The following is a 14,780-nucleotide window of genomic DNA, read 5'->3' as shown; positions in this document are numbered from 1 at the left end:
GTGCAGGGAAAACCAAGGACCCCTGCTGGCAGGTCGCCTCCCCGGGGTGAGGATGGGATGAGGGTTGGCACAGACAGAAGATGTGTGGCTCCCGCAGCATGTCCCAGGGGTCCCGGGCTCTACTCTCGTGTAATCATGGCCCCCCACCAGCCATTCACAAGTCCTGCCACTGGAGCCTCAGAGTCAACGTTGTGGATGTGGGCGAAGTGTGAAGGAGTAAGTGGAGAAGTGTGGGCTCGTGATTCCCAAGCCGGACCAGAAGCTGTAGGCTCTCGTGGCCCCACGGGCATGGGCTATGGACTGTTCTTGGAGGAGACCATGGGTCTCTGGGACAGGAAAGGTGGGCAAGTGAGCCCATGACAGGCCCCCAGAATAACAGAACTGAGGGTGTGGGGTGTGGGGCGGGGAGAGGGCCTCCATAAGAGGCCTGTGTGGTTCCTGCCCTCGTGCCCGCCCAGCCCCTCAGCCTCTGCAGAGCTGGGCCCGGAGTACTCCCCGCCCCGGTCTGTGCCCACTGTGGCCCGCGTCACATCCTCAGGCTGCACAAAGGCCATCTGTTACCTGTCGTGAACCTTGGCTTGGTGGGGGGCTCCTGCACAGACACGGGAAAGGTGGCAGATGCCGGTGAGGACTGCGCCCGGGACAGAGGCCTGTGGCTGCCGAAGGACACGGGGATGCCGGCAGCCTCCATGGACGCCTGGTAGTTCCTCAGCTGGTGGATCCGCTGCTGCTCCAGCAGGAGGGCTTGCTGCGGGGAAGAAATGGCCATGTTGGCGGCTGCAGGCATCTCCCATCCCTGGGCTGCAGGGCTAGGGGCTGCCTTCTCTTGCAAGTCTCCCGTCCATGCACAGGCCATACACAGGCTACAAGGATGCTGGGAGGCCAGGTGCGCGGAGAGGCCTTCCCTGTGAGTGCCCTGAAGCCCGAGTGGGCCCAGAGCTGAGAATGAGGCCAGCAGGGGCTCTGTCTCCCAGGATGTGGCTCTTTCTAGGGAAGGCAGGTTGTCCACACGGGATCCTGCCATGGGCTTCATCAACAGGATAACACGCTGAGTCAGGGGGTCCCAGGGAGGCCTGGCCAGTATGGGGTATCAAGGAGGGCTTCTCTGAGGAGGTACTGAGCCAGGAGCAGCCTGGACCAGGTGCAGGGGAGTGGGGCCTGGCAGGTGTGGAGAAAGGCTCTTGCTGGGGTGGCAGCTTGGCCCTCACTGGTTTCACTGGGAGATACGCGAAGGCCATGCAGATGTGGGGACCAGAGCGCCCACTCTGCCACACCACACACGGGGACCAGAGCGCCCACTCTGCCACACCACACACATACAGTGAGTGGGCAGGAAGCCTCGCCCCCTTGTTGGGTTTGTGGGTCTTAGTTTTGACCGACAGTACTGAATCTGCACACCAAACTTGGGCGAGAAAGCACCCCCGACTCTCAGACTTAGAAGTGCTAGCTCGGCTTCATTTGCAGCCGCTCCCCTCCCTGGTTTCACATTCCACACATTCTCATGCAGGCTAAAAGCAGAAACAGTCCATCAGCTTCCAGGCACCCAGGACCCTTGGGAGCCTGGAGCAGGCCTGCTGGTGGGGATGTGCCTCTCTGATGAGATGGGGCTGGGCTGGGCTCTGTGTAGGGGTGGCTACTCAGTCAGGGGCCTGGGACACCCCAAGGGATTCTGGGAACAGGCTGAGGTACACACCCCCATATGAGGCAGAGTGGAGTGGAGGGAGCAGGGCAGAGATGAGGCCACAGCTGCCCAGCCTCTCCCCAGACAGCAGCTGAGGGAGAGCACAATGACCTGCCGCCCAGGCCGAGGCACAAAGAAAGCCGGGCGCCTCCTTGCTGGGAGCTCTGCGCCAATCCTGTCTTAGTTTTGATGAACAAATCCTGTGAACTTGGAAAACCAGGTACCTACATCTCAGCTCCTGTATGAGGCGGAGCCCAGCCCTGTGCCGCCAGCACTGGGGGAAGCCAGAGCTGCCTGGCCAGGCTCTGATCTGTCCTGTCTTTAGGAATCAGGCCGGGTGGCTCACGCCTGTAATCCCAGCACTTTGGGAGGCCGAGGCGGGTAGATCACCTGAGGTAAGGAGTTCGAGACCAGCCTGGCCAAAATGTTGAAACCTTGTCTTTACCAAAAAAAAAAAAAAAAAAAAAAAAAAAAAAATTAGCCAGGCATGATGGCAGGTGCCTGTAGTCCCAGCTACTTGGGAGGCTGATGGGGAAGAATTGCTTGAACCCAGGAGGTGGAGGCTGCAGTGAGCTGAGATGGCACCACTGCACTCTAGCCTGGGCAACAGAGTGAGACTACGTCTCAAAAAAAGAAAAAAAGAGGAATCAGAGCCAGGAGGGAGCAGAGAAGAGTGGAGCCCCAAGACAGGGGGATAAGCTGGAGCAGAGGCTGGAGTAGGAGCCAGCATCCACAGGCCCCCAGTCTGTGGCTAACCAAATTCAGCTGGGATTGCTGTGGGCCCCACGCAGTTAAGCGGTTAATAAGCAATCCTCCTGGACACTGGCTGGAAGGTGCCCTGCCTTAGGTTTACCTTGGCAAATTGCTCCATGTACTACCAAGTTTCCCTGATAAGGAGTTCTGCCTATTACTCTCCGGAGAGAACAGAAATTAAGTGTTTCTAATCATCATCTCATGCTTGGAATATAACAAGCCTCTTTTTTCAAAGTAAACGCTGATCTATGAGAAACTAGTCCTAAAAATTATTAACGTAAATAGTTTCCCACTTCTTCTCCGCATAATAATAGCACACACTGAATTTCAGACCTTCATCAACTTTCAAGGCCCGACCACAGGAAGAGGCCCCCACCCCAGGCCTGTCAGACAGGACCTGTGGACGAGTGTTTGCCACAAAGCACCGTGTGTGCGCCAGGGAGGCCTGGGGCTTTCTCTCTCTGTCTTTGCCAGGCTGCTGGGTTGTGTAGTGTTTACTACCCGGGGTGCTAATTAAGAAGGCCCAGAAATTAGAGAGAGGCCGCCCTCTGAACAAAAAGGAGAAATAGCACCCAATGCCAGCCGCCGGGGGAAGCTTGGTGGAGAAGGACTCCTGGCCCAGAAGCCTCTGGAGACCACCGAGACCTGATCCCCCGTGCGGCAGGCTTGGGTCTAGGTGCTCCAAGTACAAGGCCCCACACTGATTCATGCGGTGCCAAGATCTGCAGCTGAGAATTAAAGGGAACAGTTTACTGCAGGGCGTCCTGCTCCTGGCTTCCAAGGTGCTGCTGGGGGTAGAGATGCAGCGTCTGACCACACAGCTGGCAGTCAGGAAGCTGGGGAGGTACTCAGTGGCACAGCCAGCATGGAGTCCAGAGAGAAGGGAGGGAATGATCCAGTGGCTCCTGCAGCCGAGGCAGCAGCTCTGCTGCTGGAGGATAGAATCAAATCCTACAGCTGTGGTTCCTCAGGCTCGCTTCCTGCCTATAGGGAGGAAGCCACCTTTCTGAGGACACTCTGGCTGCAGATACGGGGCTCCAGCTGGCTGCCCAAATGCCTTAGGTATTTCTGTTGACTCAGAAGTTTTATGTTTCACTGGAAATTAACCAATCATTCACTGGCCTTCTTCATCAGTCTCCTGTGCATTTGGTTACTGGGTGTCAGTGCCCTGAAGCCTTACTGGCTCTGGGTAACACAATCGTACCCGTCTTGTCTGGATCTGCAGGACTGCTCATTAGCACCACTGGGCCACAAAAGGTCTTGACTTCTGATCAGACCCTGCCTGTCTTTTGATCAATTAATACCTCTATTTCCTTCAATTCTTTAAAAAGCATGCTGTATCTCACTAACACGTGGATTCTGTGATCATTTACAGCCTACAAACAGGAAGGAAACCCATTCTCTGGGGCCTGTGCATGGCTGGAAAGCAGTTACATAACCACCCGCAGTGGGCAAACATCTTGAATCCCTAGGAACAGCTGGGACAAAACAGAAGCCATATCAACCTCCCTCACTGGCCAGGACAAGACGGGTGAGACACGGGACAGCGACAGCGCAAGGATGCCCTGCAGCTCCCGTGATCACCACACAGAAGATGCCGCCCGGGAACTGAGGGTGGCTGTGTGTGCCAGCCTGCTGGTGCCCTCCCTGCCTGCAGTCACCTGTCTGAAGAGCAGCTCCTGCTCACTGGGCTGGCGCTGGCCTGGGTCCACCTCCCGCGGGGGCTCCGCCTCTTCGTCATCGCTCTCAATGGGCTCCTGCTTCACCTGCACGCCAGCCGGTGCGTGCGCCTCCTTCTGCGCCGGCAGCCGGTCCAGGTAGGGCTCGTCCAGCAGAGCCTGGTGCTCACGGAGCTCCTCCTCCGTCTCCTCTGGGTGACTCTCTGGCTGCCGGGCCGGCTCGCTTGGTTTCGGGATGATCTGCAAGGCAGAGGAAATACATGAAGCACAGAAAGCCGGGGCCTCTGAGCTCATCAGACAGGAGGAGGGATGCTGCAAACCACCCCGCTCTGGGGCAGACAATCAGGGACTCAAGGCACCTTATTGCCCTGCCACAGGTCAGCAGGCACCTTCATCTTCCCACACAACAGGCACTTGGGCGCTATCCACGGTGCTGAGAAAATAATGCCCATCAGGACCCCAGACCGGGGTCAAGGTGACCTGGCCCAGGGAAGGAGGCTGACTAACATTTGGGGTTTACTAAGCACCTCTTCTGCGTCAGGCACCGAGAAACAGAAAAGAAGCTGCAGGTGTCAACCGAGTCTGCAGAGGGGAGCTTGGGTGTGAAGGGGAGAGGCCAATGCTGACCTCACAGCCACAACTGCTGAGAGAAACAGCCACCAACCACCCAGCGGAAGACATCCACGTCCACAATGCTCACTGCCCGAGCCCACTGACACGCCACGGCCTCCCCTCCTGCAGGATCCCACCGATGTGCCACGACCTCCCTCCTGCCAGATCCTGGGAACACTCCAGGACCTCCCTTCCTGCTGAATCCTAGGGATGTCATGGCCTCCCTCCTGGGATACCACAGACGCTCCATGATCTCTCTTCTTATGGGATCCCATTGATGTGCCATGACCTACTCTTCTGCTGAATCCCCGGGATGCCATGGCCTCCTCTCCTGCTGAATCTTAGGGATGCCAAGGCCTCCCTCCTGGGATACCATGGACGCTCCATGACCTTCCTTCCTGTGGGATCCCATTGATGTGCCATGAGCTCCCCTCCTGCTGAATCCCAGGGATGCCATGGCCTCCCCTTCTGCAGGATCTCAGGGACACCATGACCTCCCTTCTTACAGGATTCCACAGGTCCTGCATGACCTGCCCCGCTATGGGGCCCCAAGAACCGCAGCATCCTCCCTCCTGTGGGACTCCCTAGATGCTCCCTGACCTCTTTTCCTGTCGGACCTCACAGGCCAGCACAGCAGGCCCAATGCCGAACGCAGAGAGCTTCTTCCAAGCCTCTCCCTTCTCTAGGACCCATTCTTGGCTATTGGAACCTCTCTCGGGCCAGCTGTTCAGTCACACCCCGAACTCCCACTTCCGTCCGCCAAGCACTGCCTGTGCACTGCTCATGAGAAATGCCTCTGGGCGGTGCTGCTTCTCTCTAGCCTCGACCTCCTGCCTTTCCTGCTTTGGTCCCACCTGGCCTCTCCTGCCTGGATGACAGCATGGCCCCCGGGAGGCCCCCACCTCCAGCATCAACTCTCTGCAATCTTCTTCATGTAGCGGTGAGGGTGTGCTTTCACTCGGGCCAGTGGACCTGGTCACTCCCCTGCTGAACGTCACCCAAGTGCTCTTCCGCCATCCTGCCTCTGCTGAAGAGCCCTTCCATCATCTGACCATGTTGCCCCTGCAGCTTTCCTCTCTCTCTCCCTGCCACCCTGCTCCCCACCGCACTGCCGGCTCTGCATCCCTTGTGCCACACTCGCCTCCAGCCCGCTGCCTCCCTTCCTTCCTCAGCCTCCGGCCACTGCGAGAAGCTCTGTGGGCCTCCTGTGCATGCCACCTTTTCCAGGAAGGGTCAGCTGATCTTCCTGATAGTGCAATGTGCCCTCCTCTAGCCCCCCGCAGTCCTCTGGCTTTCCTGTGGTTGCCATTCATGTATCCATCTTTCCTGCAGTCTGCAGTTCCCAGGAGGGTAGGGACCACTTCTGACTCATCCATGTGGCACAGGCATTACTCATTGCACATTCACTGAAAGGACGGGGCGAATCCAGGTAGTGAGTGGGGCAAAGTGGAATGGGGTGTAAGGCTGACTTCAGTGCTCTCTGGGAGCTGTGAGGAGTCAGCAGGGTTGCAGCGGGGAAGGCCAGAGAACAGGGACGCAGGGTGCCGGAGACGAGGTGGGGCTGTGGGAAGGGCACTCTGGGCTGAAGACAAGCAGGTGCATGTTCTAGACGTATGCCCTGCGGCAGGCAGGCCGGCCAGAGGTTGAAAGGGTGAGGCCGGTTCCCCGTCTGGCTAAGGCATGGGAGAAAGGACAGGTTTCCATGACACCAAAAAGGAAGCAGCTCTAGGCCCAGGGACAGACTGCATATGGAGAGGGAAGAGAGGGTGGACAACTCCTTGGTTTTGGTCAATGGAGCTGCCCCGTCACATCTGGGAGCCAGAAGAGGGATGAATGTGAGCAGAGCAAAGGCTGGAGTTGAGAGCAAGAGGGCAGACAGGGATGTGGGAATTGGCAAAAAAGGCTCAGGAGAGGAGGTGGGGGTCTGGAGTTAGACTAGGAAGGGCGCAGTTTCTCAGAAGAAGGCACTGACTGAGTTGCGTTCCTTTGCAGACTGTGAAGAACGTCCCACAATCCCAAAGCCCCAAATTGAGGGGTCTCTCCGGATGCGCAATTCACCTGTCCCCGCGGGGAATGGGCTGAAGGACAGATTTGAGGGATGGTGGGACAAGCCGAGTTCCCGGCAGAGAGAGGAGCTGCAGCGCATGGAGGATGGATCTTAGCACCACATCTGACTGTTTCCAGAAGGAAACTGAGCTGTGCAAGGAAGCCTGACACCTGAAATCCCCCGAGCCCTTGTATTTAAACACCCTCAGAACACCGCATGCTGCCCCACACTCACGCGAGGCGGCCTCTCCGGCTGCCTGAACTACGGGGGACGGATCGGTGGGCACTCAGTGTCCGCTTGCTTCCAGGGGTCAGCTGTATCAGACGACACCGGTCCCCACACAGCAGGGCTGAGACGCAGACACATACACACAACATGGTGAGTTTTCAGCCTCCACAGCCCCTGCTGTGCCTCACTGTGGAACATCAGAGCCTTTAGATTGGGTGGTGGGTTTGTTTTATGTGATTATCCCTTAACTTTCTTTATAAGAGCAGTTCAAAGTACGGCAGTAAGAGCCAAGTGAAGAAAACACGGATCCATTGTTTATCTCTAAACCGAAGGCAGCTTGTCTTCAGAAGAGGTTTCAACCTGGCACAGGGAAAGGGAGCCAGGTACAGCCAGGGTGCAGGCAGCGCGGTGTCAGGGAGGGCCGGCCATCGGCAGTGCGGGAACTGGTGGGCGGCGTGGCACGTCAGGAACTCAGTTTCAGAAAGCCAAACCCGCAGGGACGAGCGTGGAACGGTGGGTGGCCGCGCGTCGGGAATAGGAATGTGCTGTCCACGGGTGTGGGTGCCGCTGGGAGAGGAATAAGTTCCAGGGCTTGATGCCCAGCTTGGTGGCCCTGATACTCACGGACCTCACCACAGACACAATGAGAGCCCCGTGAGGGCACGGGGGCGTGAATGAGGTCCCGTGTGGCAATCATTTCACAACGCATACAAGAGTCAAATCACGCCGTATGCTGTAAATACAGGCCATTGTTTTCAGTCAGCTTCATAAAGCTGCGGAGAAACAAGTTCAAGTAAGGAATCTGCCAACATTGTCCCCATTTGCTCTGACAGGTTTCTCAGTGGTTTGCAAAAAAAGCCTGTGCTTCAACACTCGTTTCACTTGATGATTTTGAGGTCTGGGATTGCTTGTGATTTCTCAATCCCATCTTCTTCCTGCACACTGAGAGCCTGAGAGGCCCTGTGGGGGCAGGGCGAACAGGGAGCCTGGTGGGACCGCAGTCATTGTAAGCAGGGGCACCAGGTGTGCTGGGTGAAGCTGTGCCGTTTCACAGGGGACCTCGAAGATGGCATCCAAGTCTTGGCTTTCAGGACACTCATCAAGAGGTGACCCATGCGCTCAGTTCCGCAGCTCCCCCAGGGCCCGGCGCAGTCTGATGGGTAACAGGATGTAACTGACTGAGTGGTGTATGGGAGGTTTCTTGAGAGTGGGGCCCTTATTACTCCATGCATTGGAGGGACAGCAAAGAACAAAGAATCTGAAAGTAGAACAATTCCCTAAGAAGGTGGCACAGAGCACTGAGGAAAATGCCCTGGATGAAGAGCAGGAGGGATTAGGGAGGATGGAGAGTAGTAGCCAGGACGGGCCTTCAGAAAGCAAGAATGTCCTGGAGGCTGCAGGTATGGAAGGAAAAGCAACAGTCTAAGGATAAGACAGGGCCTCAGACCACAGGCCGAGGACATGGGGACTGGAGCTCAGGGCTGAGGGTGCGGGGACCGGAGCTCAGGACTGAGCAGGGCTGAGGGCGCGGGGATGGGAGCTCAGGGCTGAGGACGTGGGAACCAGAGCTCAGGGCTGAGGGCATGGGGATGGGAGCTCAGGGCTGAGGACGTGGAAACTGGAGTTCAGGGCTGAGGGTGCAGGGATGGGAGCTCAGGGCTGAGGACCTGGGGACTGGAGCTCAGGGCTGAGGACGTGGAAACTGGAGTTCAGGGCTGAGGGTGCAGGGATGGGAGCTCAGGGCTGAGGACCTGGGGACTGGAGCTCAGGGCTGAGGACGTGGGGACTGGAGCTCATGGCTGAGGACGTGGGGATGGGAGCTCAGGGCTGAGGAGGTGTTCCGGGCCTCAGAGGGCTCCTCACGATGTGGGCTTTGCTCATCAGTGGACGGGCAGGAGAGGCTGCGGGTCTCTCCGAGGGGTGCATGGTCCTGTCTGCGACACAGGAAGGTGCTAATGAGTCAGCACGAGGGCAGGGGAATGCCTGCAGAGAAGCGACTGCACAGGGGCAGCAGGGCTGGGCAGAGACTGGCACAGAGGCTGGGTCCAGCGGCAGTGGGGACACCCATGGACAGAAGAGTGAGCAGGAGGCACCAGGACTCCTGGCCAAGCACCGCAGAAGGGTCACCACAGAGGACGCGCTGGTCCCGGGAGGGGAGGTGGGTAGAGGGCAGCCCAGAGAGGCTGAATCCCATCATCCGGTGGGGCCCTGAGAAATCCAGCAAGAAAGTGCAGATTCAAGCCTGTGATTTGGGAGACAGATCAGGACTGGAGCAGTAAGAAGGTGGAACAAAGTCAAAGCTGGGAGCACAGAGGTGCTACGCAGAGCTGGGGAGTCAAAGAAACAGGGATGAGGCCTCAGGGGACCAGTGCTAGGGTGTCGGGAGGCAGGGAGGTTGCAGAGGCTCACATACAGATACATACACACACAGATACACATACATGCAGAGGCACACACAGACACACACAGACACACACACAGAGACATGGGGACACAGAAACAGACACACACACACACAGAGCCACAGACAGATGCACAGATACACACAGACACGTAGATACATATACACATGAAGAGACAGATACACAGATACACAAATACACATAGGCACAGACATACACAGACAAGGAGACCAGAGGACCAGCAGAAGAGTGGGTGCCATGCCAGGAAAGGGCAAAGGGAGGAGGAGGAAGGGTGGAGGAGGAAAATGGGGGGATGGTGGGGGAGGGAAATGGGGGGTTGCGGAAGGGAAATGGGGGAGGGGTGGGGGAGGAAGGCTAGGACCTTAGAGGGGACCCTGTGGGGTTACCCCATCCCAGCAATGACCGGAAATGGCGTGTCTGCCTTTCTTTAGCAGCCCAGGAGCCATTCTAAAGTGGGTAAAAGTGATGGGGGGCAACCCCGTGGGGGACACAGAGGCAGGCCCCTTCTCTAGGGTGGGGTGGGGGATAAGGCAGCTGAGGGTGGAGGGGAGGGGTTCCTGCAGCAAATGGCCACTCCCAGGAAGCCAGGCTGATAGAGGAAAAGGGTTTGCCAGTTTGCTTTTTAAAGGAGGTGGCCCAGGGAGGACTCAGTGGACAGAGAAGCTCCAGGACTTCTGATGCTTTCCTTTAAATTTTGTTTTTTTTTTTTTTTTGAGACAGGGTCTTGCTCTGTTGCTGAGGCTGGAGTGCGGTCATGCAATCTGGGCTCACTGCAGCCTCTGTCACCGGCTTAGGCAATCCTCCCACCCCAGCCTCCTGAGTAGCTGGGACTACAAGCACGCACCACCTTGCCTGGCTAATTTTTGTAGAGACGGGATTTCACCACGTTGCCCAGGCTGGTCTTGAACTCTTGAGTCAAAGCGATCCACCCACCTTGGCCTCCCAAAGTGCTGGGATTACAGGTGTGAGTCACCATGCCCAGCTTTAAATTCCAAACCTAAAGAAAAACTTCAAGAACTTTGTAAGAAAATCTCAAACGTCCTTCTCTTATGCACAGATGAATGGTGGTGGAGGTAGCGGGGGTCAGCCTCTTCTCCTGGGGGGCTGTTTCAGGGCCCCTGGGGCCACTGCAACCTACTCGCCGGAAGCTTTTGGCAGCCGCGTCTCCCGTGCTGTGTATCACCAGCTCCCCACTGTTCCAAGTGCTCCTGGACGGCCCTTCTCCGCGCTGGCTGCAGATGGCATGTGCTGCCAGGGGCCGCAACTCTTTAGTGTCCTTTAGTGACAACATTCCCAGGTCTTTTTCCTCCCTTTCACGAGGATGAAGCCTCTGAAATGTCCACCACTGCAGAACGCCCCTCGGCTTGGAAGAGGGATCATCTCCACACCGTGGGGCTCGGGCTCCGGCTCTCAGGCGGGGCATGAGGAGGACATCACTTTGGCAGTGGCGCCACGTCACAGCCCTCTGTGATGCAGGCCAGGCCCCGTGCCTCGGCACTGACACAGGTGCCTGTGGGTCACCTCCCTGGGCCACGGCTGCAAACAAAGCCTGCTTCTCTCTCTCCCTCTCCTTTGACATTCAGTTCCGAGTCTCACTGGCTGGGCTGTGGGCTGGGGCCGCACTGCAGAGCTGCCTTTGGGAGGCGAGCTGGATGCAGGCAAATACCTGAAGCAGCTCTGTGCAGCCCGAAGGCCTTGGGGACACTGAGAGCCCCCTTTCATCAATTCAGGAAGAACAAATGCACCTTCATATTTGGAATTACATTTTTAAAAAGTCAGGCGGGAGTTCAGGGTCAAAACCGAACTGGTCAACTGCCAGTATTTTAAAACGATTGGACACATTCGTAATTAGACCACCCAAAATATGAGTCCTGGTTTTCATATTCAAAACTGAGGATGTCAAGTTAAAGGGAGACACCCCTGAGCCCTCCACTCTGCAGGAGCCAGGTTCTTGTGCAGAGTCCAGAAACCACTGGAAGAACCACCTTCAGCAGTAAGGCTTCCTGCTCTAGGGGTGGAGGACGCCTTCCGATGTTCTCTTTTAATAAAAAGAGGTACTTCACCTGGACACACATCACCCACTGCTCGCAAACCACACATAACTGAGGCCAGGTTCGGACATGGTCAGCGAACAAGGAGGGCCAGTTTCACCTGCAGTTTCCAGTTCCACTCGCCCTCTGATGGCGTGCGTTCTCCAGAAAGTTCCTTTATGCAGCAAACCATTATTGAACACCACTGTGTACAAGGCATGGGCAATAGAAGCTGACACAGTCGGAAATCACCTGCCACCATCCCGACCACAGGCCAGGGAGAGGAGAGCAGAGCCAGCTCGGGGTTGATCCTGTCCACCTGGCGGAGTTTTCTCAGGCAAAATGGGCAGCTCTGCAGGCTGCGGGCCTCGGGAAAACTAGAGTGGCTGCATATGGCTGCGGGGAACACCACGGCTAGGCGCGGGCTGCCTCTCTTTCTCTGTTTCTTTTTTATTCAGAGTGATGTTTCCAAAGCAACTGCTCTCTAAGGTACAGGCTGAAAGAGGGGCAGACCAACCCGGCCTCAGTTGTAACCCCGATGTAGGCTGGAGCAGCGCCATGGGACAGGAGGGCTCACAGCTGCCAGAGCTGAGCAGATGCCCTCAGGGAACAAGCCCCTGGGGACATCATCCTCCAAGAGGGAGGGTGGGGACGTCAGTGTTAGGCAGCCCTGGGTAAGATCCTTGTCTTCCTGGGCGTCCCAGGAAAACACTGTCTAAATGTTTCAATCAACTGTCATTCACTCCCATAAATCAATCACAGAACAAACTCCAGTGAGAGCACCCGGTTTCTACATCCTTCAAGAGTATAAGGCATGTCAATAGGTGCTTCCTGTCTTCCTCAAACCTCCTACCCCATCACTCAGATGACATAATAAAATTAACAAACCTAAGTTGGCATTAGGAAGACGGATGTGAAAGTGATTTTGACACCTGGGAGTAAAGATGCCTGGCAGGCGCCCGGACGCCCACAGCCTGTGCCTTTCCCGTCCCAGTGAGGGGATTTGCTGGGCGTCCCACCCGTTTCTGATGTGTTCCCTGCTGTCCAGGGATGAGGGCTCAGCAGGGGAGAGGCATGTAGCGTGGGGGTGGTGAGCCTATTTTGTGATGCCCAGTGGGCAGCAGGGGCCAGGCTGTGGCCTGTGCTGGGCATCTGGTCTGATGCGGCTGCCACCCTGGAGCAAGGCCCCAAGGGGCCCGTCTCCTCAGTCCTGAGCCTGCAGCCCCATGATGGCTCACACACTAGGATGGATTTGGGCCACAGCCAGCTGCCATCTCCCAGAGGCCTTCCCCGCGTCAGCCCCACTGGACTGGACACCATGCAATCAAAGCCTTCGACCACTGCCAGGGCTGAGCTGACTATTCTTCTAGGCTGGAACCGTGGGGCTTGAGAGAAGGAAATTGGGACGAGGCAGGCGGGAGGGGCTAATGATATCAGGAGGTCAGGGCTGCTGGAAGAGGCAGCAGTGTTGGCGGTGGAGGGCTCTCTCCCCACAGCTTTGCCTCTGCACTTGCTGGGGATCCTGGTACTTCACCTTCCAACTCCTGTCTACCTGTGCTAGGAAAGTCTGTCTCCTCCCCAATCCTAACCCCAATCTTTCATCCTCAGGGAAACCACAGAAGACCCTGAGCCTCTGGACAGGCAGACAACCCAGGACTGGTCCTGAAATTCAGGGAAGCAACGGGGGCACTTTCACAGGAGAGACAACAAACAGAGAAACGATTCCGTCTCTCCAAATCTGCCACAGGTTTCTCAACATTTCCTTCTGAAAATCACCCCAGACGTTCCCCTCGCATCAACTCATCCTCTTTCTTCCTTGTAACAGCTTTATTGGGATATAATTCACATACCATCCAATTCACGCTTTTAAATGATATCACTTGTTGTTTTTAGTATATTTACAGAGTTGCACCATAGTCCAATTTTGGAATATTTTCAACATCCCTAAAAAAGAGATGCTGTTCCCCTGGCAATGCTCCCCATCTGCCCGCAGCATCCCAGGCCCGGCACCTACAAATCTGCATCCTGTCTCTGTGGGTCTGTCTGCTGTGGACGTTTTATGTGCATGAAATCATACCACACACGGCCTCTTGTGCCTGGCATCCTGCTTCCTCATAGCACACGCGGCCTCTTGTGCCCGCATCCTGCTTCCAAGGCTTTTCCGTGCTGCAGCATGTCAGTGTCATTCCGCTTTATGGCTGACATTCCGGTGTGCCGGCGTGTGGCCGCTGATCGCAGGATGGACACCTGGGCTATTCCCATGTAATGTGGCTATCGCGACTGATAGTTATTACAGCTGATACGGTTTGGATCTGTGTCCCTGCCCACATCTCCTGCTGAATCGTAGCCCCCAGTACTGGAGGTGGGACTTGGCGGGAGGTGGCTGGATCACGTGGGTGGATTTGGCATGAACGGTTGAACACCGTCCGCTGGTGCTGTCCTCACTGGTGAGTGGGTTCCAGTGAGGTCTGATCGGTTAGAAGTGTGTGGCCCCTCTCCCCACCCCTTGCTCCTGCTCTTGCCAAGTGATGCGCCCGCTCCCCCTTTGCCTACCGCTACGACTGAGGCCTCCCCAGAAACAGACGCCCAGCACCATGCTTCCTCTACAGCCTGCAGAACCAGGAGCCAATCAGACCTCTTTTCTTATGAATCACACAGTCTGAGGTGTTTCTCTACAGCAGTGCGGGAACGGCCTGACACAGGGACTCAGGCTGTTGTGAATGCCTGAGTGAGTTTACCTGTAGATGTGTGCTTTCATCTCTGGCAGCAGAGCTGTGGGGCCATGTGGTGGCTGTGTCCAACCTTTTGAGGAACTGCTGGACTATGTCCACAGCAGCTCATCTCATCTCTTATCTTAAAAATGCTCTATTTCAAATGCCAGCATTTGATCAATACATTTTCAGCACGTTAGTTTTTCTCTTGACCAGCATCGCAACACTAGCCTTGCCTAATGACTCCTCCTGAAAATGGACTTATCTCAGTGACTTTCAAGATGTCTGTAGGTTACGTAAACCTCTGTGGGCTGGCCCGGGCCCAGAACCAGCTCTTACAGTGTCCCTTCCAACTTCCTGCTGGAGTTCTGCACCTGTACAACTCCACCTGGGGCCCCCTGGCCCTGTACACTCTGCTTATGCACTCAGGCAGTCTGCAAGGGCTGGATGGCCTGGAAGATGGGCACTGTGGGTTGCTGGTTTATTTAAAGATATGTTTAGTAAATGGCCTTAGGAAACCCAAGAAAAAAGTGTTGCCCAAGTAGACTATTCCATTCGCTGGCACTGATGCGCCACCACAGGCAGGACGTGGTCCAACTGAACTCATGTGGGCTGC

At 56.3% G+C, this 14,780-nt stretch overlaps 1 protein-coding gene across 10 annotated transcripts in view; it reads right to left on the bottom strand.

Annotated features, from left to right (window-relative positions):
• Positions 1-14,780, bottom strand: part of HDAC4 (histone deacetylase 4) — a 355,816-nt gene that overhangs the window by 61,107 nt on the left and 279,929 nt on the right. For all 10 annotated transcript variants that reach the window (XM_030916068.1, XM_030916074.1, XM_030916075.1 and 7 more), the window contains 2 exons: positions 4,096-4,353; positions 562-748 (listed from right to left, as the gene is read on the bottom strand). In XM_030916068.1, coding sequence (XP_030771928.1) covers positions 562-748; positions 4,096-4,353 — 445 coding nt within the window. The remainder of the gene's footprint in view (positions 1-561; positions 749-4,095; positions 4,354-14,780) is intronic.

The sequence above is a fragment of the Rhinopithecus roxellana genome, chromosome 14, assembly GCF_007565055.1.
Source record: "Rhinopithecus roxellana isolate Shanxi Qingling chromosome 14, ASM756505v1, whole genome shotgun sequence".
Lineage (NCBI taxonomy): Eukaryota > Metazoa > Chordata > Mammalia > Primates > Cercopithecidae > Rhinopithecus > Rhinopithecus roxellana.
Note: the sequence above shows the minus strand (reverse complement) of the source record. Positions and strands in the feature narration are given on the sequence as shown.